Genomic DNA, 19,880 nt, shown 5'->3' with positions numbered 1-19,880 from the left:
CTACCCAGGGTGTTGTGGCACATAGCAGTGTATGAGGTTCCAATCTCAACAGTGGAGAAGATGGAAAGAGGAGTCGCAGGCTACTTAAAGAAGTGGCTCGGAGTTCCACGATGCCTTACCACCATAGGCCTCTATGAAGATGGTGTCCTCAAGCTGCCCCTCACCAGTCTAACAGAGGAATTCAAGTGTGCAAAAACCAGGCTCCAGATGACACTGAGTGAATCTCGAGACCCAGTGGTGAGCAACAACGCGCTGACCTTGGCAACTGGGCGCAAATGGAGGCCAGGAAAAGCAGTCCAGGAGGCAACAGCAGCCCTCAGACATGCTGACATTGTGGGTCATGTTCAGCAAGGGAGAGGAGGCCTTGGGCTAACTAGCCGTGCTGCTTGGAGTAAGGCCACTGCACCAGAGCGGCGGAAGATGGTAGTGCAGGAAGTACGCCATCAGGAAGAGGCTGCAAGGTGGGCCAAGGCACTCTCTCTTTCCAAACAGGGACAGTGGACTCGATGGAACAGTGTGGAGAAGAGGAAGATCAGCTGGAAGGATCTGTGGGCCGCCATGGAAGCGAGGCGGTTGAGCTTTTCCATCAGAGCAACATATGACGTCCTTCCAACACCAGTTAATCTTCACCAATGGTATGGTGAAGATCCGGACTGTGCCCTCTGTTCCATGCCAGCCAATCTCAGGCACATTCTCACAGGGTGTAAAACAAGCCTCACCCAAGGACGCTACACTTGGCGTCACAACCCAGTCCTTAAAAACCTTGCGTCCGCCCTGGAGGACAAGCGAGCTGCCACCAACTCCCTACCACCCCCAGCAGCATCACACCCCTTACGGACAAACTTTGTCCGCGAAGGGGCTAAACCACCGAAGAGCGGCTCTACACCATTAGAGCGAGACCAGCTGCGCTTGGCCCGCGACTGGAAAATGCTAGCTGACAATGGCCGGCAACTTGTGTTTCCTCCGGAGATCGCAACCACCACCCTAAGACTTGACATGGTGCTCTGGTCCCGTTCGCTCAAGAAGGTCTTCATCATTGAGCTCACAGTACCCTGGGAGGACTCAGTAGATGAGGCTTATGAGCGAAAACATCTGCGCTATGCCGATCTAGCTGCCGAAGCCTGGCATCATGGCTGGAACACAGAAGTCCGACCAGTGGAGGTAGGCTGCAGAGGTTTTGTGGCAACATCTACAACCAGACTGCTTAGAGACCTGGGAATTAAGGGCCAGAGCCAGCGTTCGGCAATCAAAGCTGTATCGGAGGCGGCAGAAGGCAGCAGTCAGTGGCTCTGGATGAAGAGGAAAGACCCCAGCTGGGCCCCGAAGTGAGAGGGCCAGGAGGTATGCGGTCAACAATGCTTGACTCAGGGAGGAGGACGCCCCTGCCATGCATAGTCCCATGGGATGTTGGGTATCAACAACAAGGCAACTCCTATGACTAATTGGGAATGGGACGCAAGCGTAGGATTGATCACCCTTTCGCTGGCCGCCTTTGGGGAGGGTGTATAGTGTGAAAGGCCGAAACACCCTAGGAACCAAAAGGTACACTACTGACGATGTGCTCCCCAAATTACACCAGGCTCACTGTTCATGAACTCTTGGAAGTGCATGCACAAAGGATAGTAACATCTCATCCTGTGTTCTTGGAATCAGTCCTCAGTAAAAGGCAAGGGCAGTGTGAAAACAAAGATAACTGAGTTACTTCGCTTTTTTAAATCCCAGAGTTCACTTTTAAAGAGGACTGAGATCCGGGATTTTAAACAGGACTACAGACTACAGTACATCAAGGCAAAGGGTGGCTACTTTGAAGAATCTCAAATATACAATATATTTAGATTTGTTTAACACTCTTTTGGTTACTACATGATTCCATATTTGTTATTTCATAGTTTTGATGTCTTCACTATTATTCTACAATGTAGAAAATAGTAAAAATAAAGAAAAACCCTGGATTGAGTAGGTGTGAAAACACCCACATTCATAAAACATGTCGTGGGCCGTTCTAAAACGACTTGCCCATTTGTTTACACACTCATGTTACCTCATTGGCTAGCTAGCTGACAACCTGGGGATTTTACCAGTACATCCAAACATTTGGGGGCACAGAAAGTAAGGAAAGGGGATAGCTTACTCAGGAGATCAATGTTCATAGCAATGAATGAATAATAGATCTCTTGCATGTCGTCATCACAAATCTGACATTTTTAAAAATACAATGTTCAATGTAATGCATCTCAATAGGAAAAGTGTGCTTTTACACAATGCAGAAACCTAATATTCCACAAATGACTAATTTCAATAACAGGTATTTGTGTCAACATCTTAGTTTTATAATAAACTAACAGTGTTACATATTAGTTTCTAGGGCACAACATGTGCTTCAAAAGTAGCTAGAAGTGTCACGGTTTTCCTCCTCTTCATCTGAAGAGGAGAGGCGAGAAGGATCGGAGGACCAATATGCGGTGTGGTAAGTGTCCATGGTTCTTTTAATAAGAAAATCTAAACATGAACACAACTACAAAACAAGAAACGTGAAAACCCGAAACAGTCCCGTGTGGCACAAACACTGACACAGGAAACAATCACCCATAAAATACCCAAAGAATATGGCTGCCTAAATATGGTTCCCAATCAGAGACAACAATAAACACCTGCCTCTGATTGAGAACCACTCTAGGCAACCATAGACTTACCTAGACAACTAAACTGAACACAACCCCATTAATCTAATAAACCCCTAGACAAGATGAAACACAATAACCCATGTCACACCCTGGCTTAACCAAAATAATAAAGAAAACAAAGATAAATAAGGCCAGGGCGTGACAGTACCCCCCCCCCAAAGATGCGGACTCCTGGCCGCACACCTAAACCCATAGTGGAGGGTCCGGGTGGGCGTCTGTCCACGGTGGCGGCTCTGGCGCGGGACGTGGACCCCACTCCACCATAGTCTTAGTCCGTTTTTGTAGCATCCTAGGAACGGCGACCCTCGCCGCCGACCTAGGATTGGCAACCCTACCAAATGGCCCCACTGGACTAAGGGGCAGCTCCGGACTGAGGTAGCTCAGGACTGAGAGGTAGCTCAGGCTGGTTGACGGCTCTGGCAGCTTCTGGCTGAATGGTGGCTCTGGCATATCCTGGCTGAATGGCGGATCCTGGCTGACTGGCGGCTCTGGCGGATCCTGGCTGACTGGCGGCTCTGGCGGATCCTGGCTGACTGGCGGCTCTGGCGGATCCTGGCTGACTGGCGGCTCTGGCGGATCCTGGTTGACTGGCGGCTCTGGCGGATCCTGGCTGACTGGCGGCTCTGGAAGATCCTGGCTGACTGGCGGCTCTGGAAGATCCTGGCTGACTGGCGGCTCTGGAAGATCCTGGCTGACTGGCGGCTCTGGAAGATCCTGGCTGACTGGCGGCTCGGGAGGATCCTGGCTGACTGGCGGCTCGGGAGGATCCTGGCTGACTGGCGGCTCCTTGCAGACTGGAGACTCTAGCAGCTCTGGACAGACGGGAGACTCTAGCAGATCTGGACAGACGGGAGACTCTAGCAGATCTGGACAGACGGGAGACTCTAGCAGATCTGGACATACGGGAGACTCTAGCAGCTCTGGACAGACGGCAGACTCTAGCAGCTCTGGACAGACGGCAGACTCTAGCAGCTCTGGACAGACGACAGACTCTAGCAGCTCTGGACAGACGGCAGACTCTAGCAGCTCTGGACAGACGGGAGACTCTAGCAGCTCTGGACAGACGGGAGACTCTAGCAGCTCTGGACAGACGGGAGACTCTAGCAGCTCTGGACAGACGGCAGACTCTAGCAGCTCTGGACAGACGGCAGACTCTAGCAGCTCTGGACAGACGGCAGACTCTAGCAGCTCTGGACAGACGGCAGACTCTAGCAGCTCTGGACAGACGGCAGACTCTAGCAGCTCTGGACAGACGGGGCGCACTGTAGGCCTGGTGCGTGGTGCCGGCGCTGGTGGTACTGGGCCGAGGACACGCACCTCAGGGCGAGTGCGGGGAGGAGGAACAGGGAGTACTGGGCTCTGGACACGCACAGGAAGCCTGGTGCGGGGGGCTGCCACCGGAGGGCTGGTGCATGTAGGTGGCACTGGATAGACCGGACCGTGCAGGCGCACTGGAGCTCTTGAGCACCGAGCCTGCCCAACCTTACCTGGTTGAATGCTCCCGGTCGCCCTGCCAGTGCCGCGAGGTGGAATAGCCTTCACTGGGCTGTGCAGGCGAACCGGGGACAACATGAGTAAGGCTGGTGCCATGTACACCGGCCCAAGGAGACGCACTGGAGACCAGATGCGTAGAGCCGGCTTCATACCACTCGGCTCGATGCCCACTCTAGCCCGGCCGATGCGAGGAGCTGGTATGCACCGCACCGGGCTATGCACCCGCACTCGGGACACCGTGCGCTCCACAGCATAACACGGTGCCTGCCCGGTCTCTCTCGCTCTCCGGTAAGCACAGGAAGTTGGCGCAGGTCTCCTACCTGGCTTTGCCATACTTCCTGTGTGCCACCCCCAATACATTTTTGGGGCTGACCCTCGGGTTTCCAGCCCTGCTTCCGTGCTGCCTCTTCAAACCGCCGCCTCTCCGCTTTGGCTGCCTCCAGCTCTGCCTTGGGGCGGCGATATTCCCCCGGCTGTGTCCAGGGACAATCACTGTCCAACTCGTCCTCCCATGTCCATTCCTCCTTGCGCTGCTCCTGCTGCCGTTTCTCCTGCTGCACCTTGGGGCGGCGACACGCCCCTGGCTTTGCCCAGGGTCCTCTCCCGTCGAGGATTTCCTCCCACGTCCAGAAGTCCTGATTGCGCTGCTCCTGCTGGCGCTGCCTGTCACCACGCCGCTTGGTCCTGTTGTGGTGGGTGATTCTGTCACGGTTTTCCTCCTCTTCATCTGAAGTGGAGAGGCGAGAAGGATCGGAGGACCAATATGCGGAGTGGTAAGTGTCCATGGTTCTTTTAATAAGAAAATCTCAACATGAACACAACTACAAAACAAGAAACGTGAAAACCCGAAACAGTCCCGTGTGGCACAAACACTGACACAGGAAACAATCACCCACAAAATACCCAAAGAATATGGCTGCCTAAATATGGTTCCCAATCAGAGACAATGATAAACACCCGCCTCTGATTGAGAACCACTCTAAGCAACCATAGACTTACCTAGACAACTAAACTGAACACAACCCGATTAATCTAATAAACCCCTAGACAAGATGAAACACAATAAATCACCCATGTCACACCCTGGCCTAAACAAAAATAATAAAGAAAACAAAGATAACTAAGGCCAGGGCGTGACAAGAAGGAATATACCCTAGGCCCATTATAAGCTGTATCTCAAGCCATTAAAAAAAATCTATATTTTCTTGTGCTCCTAAATTTCAGTCTCTCGGTCCCTGCTTTGATGCACCTGTACTGACCTCGCCTTCTGGATGATAGCGGGGTAAACAGGCAGTGGCTCGGGTGGTTGTTGTCCTTGATGATCTTTATGGCCTTCCTGTGACATCGGGTGGTGTAGGTGTCCTGGAGGGCAGGTAGTTTGCCCCCGGTGATGCATTGTGCAGACCTCACAACCATCTGGAGAGCCTTACGGTTGTGGGCGGAGCATTTGCCGCACCAGGCAGTGATACAGCCCGACAGGATGCTCTCGATTGAGCATTTGTAAAAGTTTGTGAGTGCTTTTGGTGACAAGCCAAATTTCTTCAGCATCCTGAGGTTGAAGAGGCGCTGCTGCGCCTTCTTCACCACGCTGTCTGTGTCGGTGGACCAATTCAGTTTGTCCGTGATGTGTACGCCGAGGAACTTAAAACTTACTACCCTCTCCACTACTGTCCCGTCGATGTGGATAGGGGGGTGCTCCCTCTGCTGTTTCCTGAAGTCCACGATCATCTCCTTTGTTTTGTTGACGTTGAGTGTAAGGTTATTTTCCTGACACCACACCCCGATGGCCCTCACCTCCTCCCTGTAGGACGTCTCGTTGTTGTTGGTAATCAAACCTACCACTGTAGTGTCGTTTGCAAACTTGATGATTGAGTTGGAGGCGTGAATGGCCACGCAGTCGTGGGTTGACAGGGAGTACAGGAGAGGGCTCAGAACGCACCCTTATGGGGCCCCAGTGTTGAGGATCAGCGGGGTGGAGATGTTGTTACCTACCCTCACCACCTGGGTGCAGTCCGTCAGGAAGTCCAGTACCCAGTTGATCAGGGTGTGGTCGAGACCCAGGGTCTCAAGCTTGATGACGAGTTTGGAGGGTACTATGGTGTTAAATGCTGAGCTGTGGTCGATGAACAACATTCTCACATAGGTATTTCTCTTGTCCAGATGGGTTAGGGCAGTGTGCAGTGTGGTTGTGATTGCGTCGTTTGTGGACCTATTGGGGCGGTAAGCAAATTGGAGTGGGTCTAGGGTGTCAGGTAGGGTGGAGGTGATATGGTCCTTGACTAGTCTCTTAAAGCACTTCATGAGTGCTAGTAGTCGTTTAGCTCAGTTACCTTAGCTTTCTTGGGAACAGGAACAATGGTGGCCCTCTTGAAGCATGTGGGAACAGCATACTGGGATAAGGATTAATTGAATATGTCCATAAACACACCAGCCAGCTGGTCTGCGCATGCTCTGAGGACGCGGCTGGGGATGCCCTCTGGGCCTGCAGCCCTGCGAGGGTTAACACGTTTAAATGTTTTACTCAAGTCAGCTGCAGTGAAAGAGAGTCCGCAGGTTTTGGTAGCGGGCCATGTCAGTGGCACTGTATTTTCCTCAAAGCGAGCAAAGAAGTTGTTTAGTCTGTCTGGTAGCAAGACATCCTGGTCCGCGACGGGGCTGATTTTCTTTTTGTAATCCGTGATTGACTGTAGACCCTTCCACATATCTTGTGTCTGAGCCGTTGAATTGAGACTCTACTTTATCTCTATACTGACGCTTAGCTTGTTTGATTGTCTTGCGGAGGGATTAGCTACACTGTTTGTATTCAGTCATGTTTCCGGTCACCTTGACCTGATTAAAAGCAGTGGTTTTATGCTGCCATCGATCCACGGTTTCTGGTTTGGGAATGTTTTAATAGATGCTGTGGGTACGACATCGCTGATGCACTTGCTAATAAACTCGCTCACCGATTCAGCGTATTCGTCAATGTTGTTGTTTGACGCAATGCGGAACATATCCCAGTCCACGTGATCAAAGCAATCTTGAAGTGTGGAATCAGATTGGTCGGACCAGCGTTGAACAGATCTGAGCGCGGAAGCTTCCTGTTTTAGTCTTTGTCTATAGGCAGAGAGCAACAAAATGGAGTCGTGGTCAGCTTTTCCGAAAGGAGGGCGGGGGAGGGCCTTATATGCGTTGCGGAAGTTAGAATAACAATGTTCCAGGGTTTTGCCAGCCCTGGTAGCACAATCTATATGCTGATAGAATTTAGGGAGTCTTGTTTTCAGATTAGCCTTGTTAAAATCCCCAGCTACAATGCCAGCTGCAGCCTCGGGATATGTGATTTCCAGTTTACATAGAGTCAAATGAAGTTCGTTCAGGGCCATCTATGTGTCTGCTTGAGGGGGAATATATGCGGCTGTGATTATAATTGAAGAGAATTCTCTTGGTAGACATTTGATTGGGAGGAATTCTAAATCAGGTGAACAGAAGGTCTTGAGTTAATGTATGTTGTTATGATCACACCATGTCTCGTTAATCATAAGGTATACCCTCCTGCCCCTCTTCTTACCAGAAAGATGCTTGTTTCTGTCAGCGCGATGCGTGAAGAAACCAGGTGGCTGTACCGACTCCGATAGCGTGTCTCGAGTGAGCCATGTTTCCGTGAAGCAAAGAATGTTACAGTCTCTTATGTCTCTCTGGAATGCTACCCTTGCTCGGATTTCATCTACCTTGTTGTCAAGAGACTGGACATTGGCGAGTAGTATGCTCGGGAGCCGTGTGCGATGCGCCCGTCTCCGGAGCCTGACCAGAAGATCGCTTCGTCTGCCCCTTTTACGGCGTCTTTGTTTTGGTGCGCCGGCTGGGATCCGATCCATTGTCCTGGGTGGTGGGCAAAACAGAGGATCCGCTTCGGGAAAGTAGTATTCCTGGTCGTAATGATGGTGAGTTGACGTTGCTCTTATATCCAATAGTTCCTCCCGACTGTATGGAATACAACTTAAGAAAAAAAAACGAAATACTGCATAGTTTCTTAGGAACACGAAGCGAGGCGGCCATCTCTGTCGGCAACCTCCTTCCCATTGTGTTGCTAACCCACAAACACATGGCCCTGCCTGGGGAGGACAGGGTTATGGTTTCCCCTGTAGAGGCACACATAAACACATGCATATGTACACTCACACACTCAGAATCATACACACTCACATCACACATGGCCAATAAAGAAAGCAGGGAAGGTCTGGGGTAAAAGGTTGAGGTGACAGGGAAGACGGGACATGAGGAGAAGTAAAACAAGGGGAGAAGAGAGGATGGAGGAGGAAGGCGAGGGGAGATGAGAAGAGAATGATAGGTGTAATAACTGAAGGTGTTGATTAGGCCAGTCTCTGTCATCTGGTTAAGTGGATGAGTGTCAACTTCAATGAGTTGCTCTGCTCCCCTTTCCTTACCAAAACACCCCCACCCTCTCCCTGTCCCTCTCTCGATTCCTCACCTCCCAGACCCACTACTCTAACACAAACACATGTATCTCGCCATCTCTCTTTTCTTTTCTCTCTCTCTCTTTTCTTCACGCCTCCTCAAATACATCCTATTTCATGTAAAACACAAATAAAACCCTGTCCTCTATCTCCATCTCTCTTTCTGTTTCTTGCTCTCTCTCGCTCTTCCAGTGTCTGGTCTCAGTCAATCACCACCTGTCTAACAGAGAAAGGGTTCCCGGAAGGTTCTATTTCCTCATAACGATCCGTGAGTTCAGGGAGAGAAGAGAAGATATGAGGTGGCAGGAGGAAGAGGAGAAGAGCATGAGAAAGGGAGAGAAAAAATATGGATATTTGTATGGGCTGTGTTTTTGCACAACTATCATTATCATCTCCATCTTGAAGTTACTAGTGTTTGACCCTGGTCATCGGCTCTCTGCTCTACAGAGGAGAGGTCTTAGACAAGGTTACTCATCGAACATCAAACAAGGAGAAGACCTGATGCATATACTGTTACATATGACACAGTGGTGGAACAAGTACCCAAATTGTCATACTTAAGTACAAGTAAAGATACACTCATAGAAAATGACTTAAGTAAAAGTGAAAGTCACCCAGTAAAATACTACTTGAGTAAAAGTCTAAAAGTATTCGGTTTAAAATATACTTAAGTATCAAAAGTAGATGTAATTGCAAAAATATACATAAGTGCCAAACGGCACAAATGTATGGTTTTTATTTATTTACTTACAGATAGTCAAGGGCACACTCCAACACTCAGACATAGTTTACAAATGAAGCATTTGTGTTTAGTGAATCTGCCAGATCAGAGGCGATAGGGATGACCAGGGATGTTATTTTGATAAGTGTGTTAATTGGACCTGTCCTGTTAAGCATTGAAAATGTAACGAGTACTTTTGGGTGTCAGGGAAAATGTATGGAGTAAAAAGTACATTATTTTCTTTAGGAATGTAGTGGGAGCAAAAGTAAAAGTTGTAAAAAAAATATGAATAGTAAAGTACAGATACCCCAAAAAACAACTTAAGTAGTACTTTGAAGTATTTTTACTGAAGTACTTTACACCACTGATACTCCAAAAAGGTTCTCAGCTGAACCATACAGGGTTCATCAGTTTGTCCCAACAGGGTAAAACTTTTCGGTGCTGGGTAGAACCCTTTAAATAGAACCCTCTATGTAGTGTTCTTCAAAGAACCTCCTGTATATGGTTCTACCTAGAACCTTCTATGAAGGGTACTGCCTAAAACAATCTATGAAGGGTTCTATCAAGAACCCTATGATTGTTGGGGGGTTCTTCCTAGAACCCTTTACAAAGATTTATACCAGCCTTATTAGGCTTTAAAATGTAATTATGCCAATACATTACCTACAGTGCATTGGGAAAGTATTCAGACCCCTTGACTTTTTCCATGTTTTGTTACGTTACAGCCTTATTCTAAAATGTATTCAATTACTTTATTTCCTCATCAAGAAAAAACAGTTTTTTAGATATGTTTGCTAATTTATAATATAATTTGGCAGCGATTTTATAATTTGGCAGCGATTATAGATTCATTTACCACAGGTGGACTCCAATCAAGTTGAAAACACACCTCAAGTATGATAAATGGAAACAGGATGTACTTGAGCTTGTAGTTTAATGCATTTTAGAATAAGGGTGTAGCATAACAAAATGTGGAAAAAGTTAATGGTCTGAATACTTTCCAAATGCACTGTCTATAATGCCTTTCTTCTAGTGCCTAGTTATAACCTAACACAGGGTTGTTAGGAATCTCCTGGTTTACAGGCCACATCTGTCCTGTAAGTCACAATATGGTGGTTTGCAAAGTGATGTGTATTTCCTATTGGTTTAAAGACAGAGGTAGGATAGCCAACAAGAGGCATTGTTAATCACCCACAACCAGCATACTGCCAGGCTAGGGAAGACTGACTACTGAAACTGCCTCGATCATCTAAACTGGAACAACCATCTCAGTGAGGGGTGCAGTAAATCTAATAACTAACAGATTGGATTAGTTTAGAAAACGGAATGTTATTTATCTTTGTGTAGCATAAAATGTATCAACCAATTAATGTAAAAATACATATTACAGTAAAACATAAAATTATGAAAATCTCCCTTGCAATAGAGCATGCTGGGAAATGTTATATATGGTTCTTTGTAGAACCCTTGTCTTTCAATGAATAATTCTTGCTTTCCTAAGAATCATTCTTGCCGTCTAAAGAATCATCAAAGAACCCTTTCTTCCAAAAATGGTTCTTATGATGTTAAAGGATCTAGTTAGAACCCTTTGCCTTACAAAGACCCCGGTTCTTGGTAGAATCATACCCTTCCACAAAGACCCCTTTTGGTACCCTTGGTACTAAGAGTGTACCCTTCTCCCTACCTCTTCCTCTCATCCTTCTCTTTCTCCTCCTTCCCTTCCTACAGTAATTCTGGCAGTTCAAAGTCAACCAATCATACTGCTAGAGTTAGAAACAAGCTCCGCTTCCGGTCTGAATGCAACAGTGATCTCAGTGCACTCTGGTACACACGCTTCAATTTTTTTTTGAATTTATATTTTGATGTGTATATTTTCTGTAATTCATAAATCTCTTAGCAGACTAAGTGCAAAATCTGCCGGTGTGCCTTTGAGCGAGATACTTAACCCTAGTAGAGACCCACAGCAGAGGTGTCATAAAACCTTGCGGTCAAACAGGGCAACGGTTCCAATTGTTTCTCCACCATTAATTCTCTCCATAGGGGATTTTAGGAACTTTTAAAATAAGTGTTTCTTGTAGGCTCACCCTGGCATGACATTTTGATAAGCATGTATATCTCTCTCGGACAAGTTGACTTTTATCAATATATTCAGCTCTATTTACTCTCAGATTCTAAAATGCTAATTAGAATCAAAGTAGACATCACACAAACTAAAAATCCCTGCAAGTTCCCGCACGTCATCTCTAACTGACACCTTTGCTAACAGGTATTGTCAATTTAAAACATGCACAAGACAGTTGACAGAATTGTCCATTTAAAGAAATGTTGCCAATTTATTTATTACTTCATTTAACTAACATTAGATAGTTAATCCAAAGATTCTTACCTTTGTCTCGATTCAAAAGTCTCGTCAGGGTAAGCCTACATGAAAACAAAGCCCTTATTTGAAGTGTTTCTAAAATCCCCTATGGGAAAAATTTATGGTGGAAAAATAAATGATTGGAACAATTTCCCTGTTTGACCAGTAGGTTTTATGGGTATTATGACTCATACCGTGGTACTCTATTGCTGCTGTAAGTCACTCTGGATAAGAGTGTCTGCTAATTGGCTAAAATATGAACATGGCATAAGTCATGTTATGTAGAATTGCAGAAAATTTGCTTAAAAACATTTCTCTCCACCCTATAATGTTGGAAATTGCATGACATGAGTTATAACATTGTAATGTTTTTCTCTCTGCAAATTATTATTTTTCTTGCAAAGATTGCTGATCTAGAACATGGAAGCACCACTCCAGGTTGTTTTGGTTGGTTGTGTTGTTTTGCTGTCATGTAAGGGCACATGATGTACCACTTAAAGCAGTTAAAATGTCTGTTTTTCAGCCATGGGACATGATGACTTACACCGAACCTCTGTAGCACTGCCAGTACTGTAAGCCTCTGATAACACAAGATTGACTTCTTTCCTGACCTGACCCCTCTCCACAAGCTGTGTGTGTGCTCAGAGAGGCAAACGGGTGAGGACCCAAAAAAGGCGAGAAAAACATTTCCGCACAGAAGCACGGTGTGAAGTGCAAGAAAAAATGTGTCTATTTTCAGGGAATAAGAACATAACACACATTTGATTAATCTCAATACTCCTAACTTTCCAAACCACAATAGACAGATAAAATAGTTCCAGAGAGAGTTGGGCTCTTTGGTCTGTGTTCAAGGTTTATCATGACATGTAATGAAAATCTCAGTCTCCCAGACAGAAATACATAGTCCACTGGGGGCACACTGAATCAACGTTGTTTCCATGTAATTTCAACTAAATTAGGTTGCACCAACGTGGAATAGACGTTGAATTGATGTCTGTGCTCAGGGGGAGGATACCATAAAATCTTTTTTTCAGGTTTTCACTCTCAAAATCACACTTTTTAAAATAGAAAATCAAGACAATTGGAAGTTCTATGTCCACAACAATGCTTCAACCACATCAGGAGACCTCTTTCCACATCAGGAGACCACTTGAATAAATTAAAAGGGGGGGGAGTAGTTGCTTTTAATGAAATTGCACACCAACATTGTGTTTCGTTAGCTGTGTTTCTGTAGGGGTTCTTGTAGTGGTGTTTAATGTGACGAGAGAGTTTGCTAAACAAATACCCACCCAATTGATACAAATCATTATGATATCATTCTGCCAGGTAGGCCTACATTGCAATCAACATTTAATTTGGAAAGTTTATTGGGAAAGCCTTTAGAAATGACTATTTAAGCATGCTAATTGGCTACACTACAACACACAGGTGCACAGAAACAGACGTTATTCTTTAGAAAGTTGCAGGAAATACAAATCACTGACGCATTCTTTTCATGAATTATGAGAAGGTGCAATTTCACTACTTTTATAACAAGTACATACATTTAACCTTCGGTGCTCAGTCCAGACGCTCGCTCAGCCAATGATTTCGATATGAAACTTCGGATCTACACAGCAAATTGGCCAGTGTTGATTTTTTTTGTCTAAAATGTCTAGTGTTGTTTCAGGAGTTAAATTCACACTGTTAGTGTGAAAGTAACACTAAGTGTTGTAAAATAACCAGAGTTATTGTTTTACACTGTGGAGAGTAAAACAGTCCCATCAAAACCAAACCCATCATTACCATATTTCCCAGCATGCTTTGAAGGTATTCTTTTTTTTTTGGGGGGGGGGGGGGGGGGGGATTTTAATATATTCTTTCTTTTTCTGGGGGGGTGGGATTTTAATATATGTGTTTTTTTACATGTACATTGATTGAATGATTAATCTTATGCTACACAAAGATAAATAACATATATTTTTCTAAACAAATCCAATCAGTTAGAGACAATTATTGCATCCGTTACTGAAATGGTTGCTCCGGTTTAAATTGTTTAGGTCGTCTACTTAACCTGAGTGCCTAATAATGGTAGTCATTCTGAATGCAGGTAGAGGGGTGAATAAAAACTCTGGCTGGATTCCAAAAGGAATTACACTTTGTCAGTCAGTATCATTTGATTTGCGTTATTCGTATAAACCAGGATGTTCCTAACACCACTGTTAAAACTAGAGCAACAACAAAATAAAATAAGATATGATAACATTTGCCTTGGTAATAATTTGGTGAAAGGCACAGACCTTTAAAATGGAGACCAATTCAACAACCATGTCTCTGTCACTAACAAGTACAGTCATGAGTGGTAACCTTACAATTCACTCGAAAAGAAAACGCACAATGGGAAATATGCTAAATACGCTTTACACCATATAGTGTTAAAACAGCCAAAATCACTCACTGTAACAGTGTTTTTGCATAACACAAATAGTAGTTAACTCTAGATTAACACTAGTGTTGAATATAAATAACACTGAGGGTTAATTACACCATAGTGGTAAATTTGAGTAACACTGGCAAATGTAAAGCAGTGTTATTTTTTTTTACTACGAAGTATTACAATAACACTCAAAATGTAACACTATAATCAGAGTCATTTTTAAACTCTGTAGAGTAGGACCATATGTTATCTGAGGTAGCGTTAAAATGAACTCTTGAAGTGTTTTGATTTGTTGTTGCAACATTTACTGTGTACACGATTCATGTGGATAGTCTATTTTGAGATCAAAATGGTGAATATTGCAGAAAAATTTGAATCCCTGTGTGTGTGCATGCGTGTGTGAGTGCTTGTGTATGTGCTTGTGTGAGTGCTGGCTCACCTCCTCTCTGTGTTCAGCTCCAGGTCTGTGTATGAACCAGCGTATTGTGGCCTGTTGTGATTTGGGGAGACACTCCAGGAAGGTTGAGTTATTCTCCACCCCAAACATGATCCTCTCTTCCACCCTGCCTCCACGCAGAGCTGAGAACACAGAAATTAATCCATGTAGTGTTAATATCATGATTGTCTGAGCAACACGAATGCACACGTACACACGCGAGAAGGTACTGTATCAGGTCAGGGAAGCATTTAAGTCTTGTTTTATCACTTACTGTCATCTGTGTCCCAACACTGGCTGGATGGGTCTCCATGTTTAATGTCTTGTCTCCTAGCTCTCCTGTCAACCCAAAACGCATACATAAAACACACACACACGCCACAGGGTCAGGGGTGAAAGGTCAATAAAGGTAATAAGGTCACGTCCTGCTGTCAAGACAATATTTGGCTCCATACATACATTCTTCAGTGTGAGGCGAGTTCATAGTAGTTAGCCTACAGCAAGACCAGGGGCAACATTTTACTCTTTCAAACGCACACACAAAATGGTTCCTATGGCGTGTGTGTGTATGTATGTCCTGAGTTTGTATTACAGGTAACAGGAGTTACTTCAGGCTAGGATTTAAGCTGATCTGTCTGTCCTGATAACCCTGTTAAATATGTCTAACATACTGACAACAACCAAATATGGACAACACACTGAACCCAACATACTGACAGCCACAAACGGATAACACACTGAATACAATAGGGAAAGGGGAATACCTAGACAGTTATACTGAATGCCTTCAACTGAAATGTGTCGTCCGTATTTAACCCAACCCCTCTGAATCAGAGAGGTGCTGCCTTAATCAACATCCATGTCTTTGGCGCACGGGGAACAGTGGGTTAACTGTCTTGCTCAGGGGCATAACGACAGATTTCTACGTTGTCAGCTCGGGGATTTGATCCAGCAACCTTTCGGTTATCGTCCCAACGCTGTAGCGATCCTCTTTCTGTAAATGACTGGACCAAAGCGCAGCATGGTACGTGTTCATGATATTTTATTAAATCAGAACACTTGAACAAAAAGAACATAGAGGTAAATGAACAGTTCTGTAAGGAAACTAAACCATACAGAAAACAACTACCCACAAAACCGATGTGGGCAAAACCTCCCTAAATATGGTTCCCAATCAGAGACAATGATAGACCGCTGTCCCTGATTGAGAACCATACCCGGCCAAAACAAAGAAATACAAAAACATAGAAAAAAGAACATAGAATGCCCACCCAAATCACACCCTGACCAAACCAAAATAGAGACATAAAAAGCTCTAATGTCAGGGCGTGAAAAAGCTATGGATGGATCTATGGATGTTTACACAGTCAACCACATACATTCTATATATTGAGCTTAAACTTCAGCTATATGCCTCCCTATATCGTTGTGTCTCTTTTGCTCTCCAGCTATATGCCTCCCCCTCTCTCACCATCTCTCTCTATCCGTCATAGATTTAGGTGATGTGTAGAGTTTTGTATTCTGCTGCCTTCATGTCCTCAGATCAGTTTTCAAAGTCCCAACAGGCACCAACCAGGATTCCCACTATCCCACAATGTAATAACATGACCCTTACTCCCACATCATGCAATGGTGTGACCCCAAACTAAACTCATCAAAAAAAGAAATGTCCCTTTTTCAGGACCATGTCTTTCAAAGATAAATCGTAAAAATCCCAATAACTTCCCAGATCTTAATTGTAAAGGGTTTAAACACTGTTTCCCATGCTTGTTCAATGAACCATAAACAATTCATGAACATGCACCTGTGGAACAGTCGTTAAGACACTAACAGCTTACAGACGATAGGTAATTAAGGTCACAGTTATGAAAACTTAGGACACTAAAGAGGCCTTTCTACTGACTCTGAAAAACACCGAAATAAAGATGCCCAGAGTTCCTGCTCATCTGTGTGAATGTGCCTTAGGCATGCTGCAAGGAGGCATGAGGATTGCAGATGTGGCCAGGGCAATACATTGCCATGTCCGCACTGTTAGACGCCAATGACAGTGCTACAGGGAGACAGGATGGACAGCTGATCATCATCGCAGTGGCAGACCACATGTAACAACACCTGCACAGGATTGGTACATCCGAGCATCACACCTGGGGGACAAGTCCAGGATGGCAACAACAACTGTCCGAGTTACACCAGGAACGCACGATCCCTCCATCAGTTCTCAGACTGTCCACAATAGGATGAGAGGCTGGACTGAGGGCTTGTAGGCCTGTTGTAAGGCAGGTCCTTACCAGACATCACCGGCAACAACGTCGCCTATTGGCACAAACCCACCGTCGCTGGACCAGACAGGACTGGCAAAAATTGCTCTTCACTGACAAGTCGCCTGTTTTGTCTCACCAGGGGTGATAATCAGATTCGTGTTTATCATTGAAGGAATGAGCGTTACACCGAGGGCTGTACTCTGGAGCGGTATTGATTTGGAGGTGGAGGGTCCGTCATGGTCTGGGGCGGTGTGTCACAGCATCATCGGACAGAGCCTGTTGTCATTGCAGGCAATCTCAATGCTGTCCATTACAGGGAAGACATCTTCCTCCCTCATCCTGACATGACCCTCCAGCATGACAATGCCACCAGCCATACTGCTTGTTCTGTGCATGATTTCCTGTAAGACAGGAATGTCAGTGTTCTGCCATGGCCAGTGAAGAGCCCGGATCTCAATCCCATTGAGATTGTCTGGGACCTGATCGGAGGGTGAGGGCTAGGGCCATTCCCCCCAGAAATGTCCGGGAACTTGCAGGTGCCTTGGTGGAAGAGTGGGATAACATCTCACAGCAAGAACGGGCAAATCTGGTGCAGTCCATAAGGAGGAGATGCACTGCAGCTCTTAATGCAGCTGGTGGCCACACCAGATACTGACTGTTACTTTTGATTTTCACCCCCCCCCCCCCCCCTCTTGTTCAGGGACACATTATTCAATTTCTGTTAATCACATGTCTGTGGAACTTGTTCAGTTTATGTCTCAGTTGTTGAATCTTGTTATGTTCATACAAATAATTACACATGTTAAGTTTGCTGAAAAATGTACGCATTTGACAGTGAGAGGACTTTTTTTTTGGCTGAGTTTATATAGTCTGACTAGGCCACTGCTATAGTCTGACTAGGCTATTTATCATGGATGCACACACACACACACACACACACACAAAAAGAAGACAACGGAGAGTAACAGTAACATTAATCATTAGCACATCAAAGAGTTTCTAATCAATGCTTCTGCCTTAAGAGAGAGCGAAAGAGGTAAGTGAACACCCATGTGGCACAGAGAAACGCTGAAGAAACAAAAGCCCACGAAAAGAAAAAATAGTGAAAATATCTGAACACTCTATGACAGTCCCTAGAGCCCTGAATTGGGACAAAAATAGGGCAAGGTCAGGTAGGATATAAACTTTCTCTCTTCTTCAGGTTCATTAAATCATGCTTGTGGACGTCTTCACATACCTGATCTGACAGTGAAAGATGAACATGTCAGAGTAAATGACAAATTTACCTCATTTCATGGATAACGAAGGGGTAATCTATTGATCCTGAGGCCTGCTATGGTTCAGATACCTTAGACGAAAACAATAGCAATGTGGCACAGCTGTTGTATATGCTCCTATATACATTATTTGTTCTTCAGGCTACAAAATGTTATATTAATATACAGAGAATATGGGACATTTTCTACACCTGGAGAAATGTGGATGTATGTACACTGAGTGTACAAAACATTAAGAACACCTTCTCTTTCCATAGACTAACAAGATGAATCCAGGTGAAAGCTTTAATCCCTTATTGATGTCACTTGTTAAATCCAATTCAATCAGTGTAGATGAAGGGAAGGAGACAGGTTAAAGAAGGATTTTTAATCCTTGAGACAATTGAGGCATGGATTGTGTATGCGTGCCATTCAGAGGGTGAATGGGCAAGACAAAATATTTAAAGTGGAACTGACAGCATTTAGCAACATGAAATCTTATACAAATCTGTTCATATACACCCCCAGGAAGAATATATCACGTTAAAAAAAATATGACAAGTGAGCACTTAAATATGGACATTTTCACATTTTCATAAATTCTTAGAATGTTTGGGAATTACGTATACTATGGCATTTGTGAAAATTCTATAGCAATATAGAGTGGGAGTGTGGCCAAACAAAAACATCTTTCTCATGTAGGACCAGTCTCCACAGAGCTACAGTAAGCTTTTATTTGCAACACAGGCCTGCCATCATTCACTTTGAACTGGACTGTGTGTTTACATGCAGTTGCAACAGCTCGACATTAGATCATTAGAACGCATTTGCCTAAAGCCACAAAATACACCTGAATGGATTTCTGCAAATATGTAAATACCACTTGGGAGTCCTATTGGTCAGTTATGCACATCAACAACAAAAATATCAACAACTAATGCGAGCCATGAGCTAAAATCTAACGAAAGAGCATTAGATAAACCCATTCAAACTTTTTCAGTTAGTTTCCTATCAAAATTACACTAATAAACGATGGGGAATTGTAGCCTACTTATTCTTCTGCAGCTTATCTGCCAACAATGAATGCTTGTCCCAACCAAGCACCCAAAGCTAACTAGCTAAATTTGGCTAGCTTGCTAGCTAGCAACTTCTAGACACAGATGAGAGAACACCTTACACTGACCATTTTACTAACCCAGCAGAGCTGGTCGGCTGTTTACATGTTATCTAGAGCATTCCTGACTAACTATTACTTAACTTCTTGGTGACAGGGGGGCAGTATTGAGTAGCTTGGATGAATAAGATGCCCAGAGTAAACTACCTGCTACTCTGTCCCAGATGCTAATATATGCATATTATTAGTAGTATTGGATAGAAACACTCTGAAGTTTCTAAAACTGTTTGAATGATGTCTGTGAGTATAACAGAACTCAGGCGAAATGGCAGGCGAAAACCTGAGACAAATCCAACAAGGAAGTCTTGAAATCTGAGGTTTGTAGTTTCATTATCCAATATGCTGTGTCTATGGGGCCAGATTGCTATTCCCAAGGCTTCCAGCAGATGTAAACAGTCTTTAGAAAGTTGTTTGAGGCTTCTATTGTGGAAGGGTGTCGAATAAGAGCTGATTCAACAAGTGGACTAGGCTGAGGCCAATCAGTTGTTTACTGCGCGGGCACGCGGGCGCGCCGTTCCTTCTTTTTCCTCTGTAATGAATACGCTATTGTCCGGTTGGAATATTATTGAAGATTTATTATAAAAGACCCTAAGGATTGATTGTAAACATCGTTTGACATGTTTCT

General features: G+C 44.7%; 1 protein-coding gene across 1 annotated transcript in view; it reads right to left on the bottom strand.

Annotated features, from left to right (window-relative positions):
- sema3d (sema domain, immunoglobulin domain (Ig), short basic domain, secreted, (semaphorin) 3D) overlaps window positions 1–19,880 on the bottom strand; it is a 71,468-nt gene that overhangs the window by 6,338 nt on the left and 45,250 nt on the right. The window contains exons 16-17 of the mRNA XM_036976064.1: window positions 14,839–14,903; window positions 14,568–14,707 (exon numbers count right to left, since the gene is read on the bottom strand). Of these exons, the coding sequence (XP_036831959.1) occupies window positions 14,568–14,707; window positions 14,839–14,903 (205 nt within the window). The remainder of the gene's footprint in view (window positions 1–14,567; window positions 14,708–14,838; window positions 14,904–19,880) is intronic.

Source organism: Oncorhynchus mykiss, chromosome 1 (assembly GCF_013265735.2).
Source record: "Oncorhynchus mykiss isolate Arlee chromosome 1, USDA_OmykA_1.1, whole genome shotgun sequence".
Classification (NCBI taxonomy): Eukaryota; Metazoa; Chordata; class Actinopteri; order Salmoniformes; family Salmonidae; genus Oncorhynchus; species Oncorhynchus mykiss.
The sequence above is the reverse complement of the archived record's forward strand: the minus strand, read 5'-3'. Positions and strand labels throughout refer to the sequence as shown.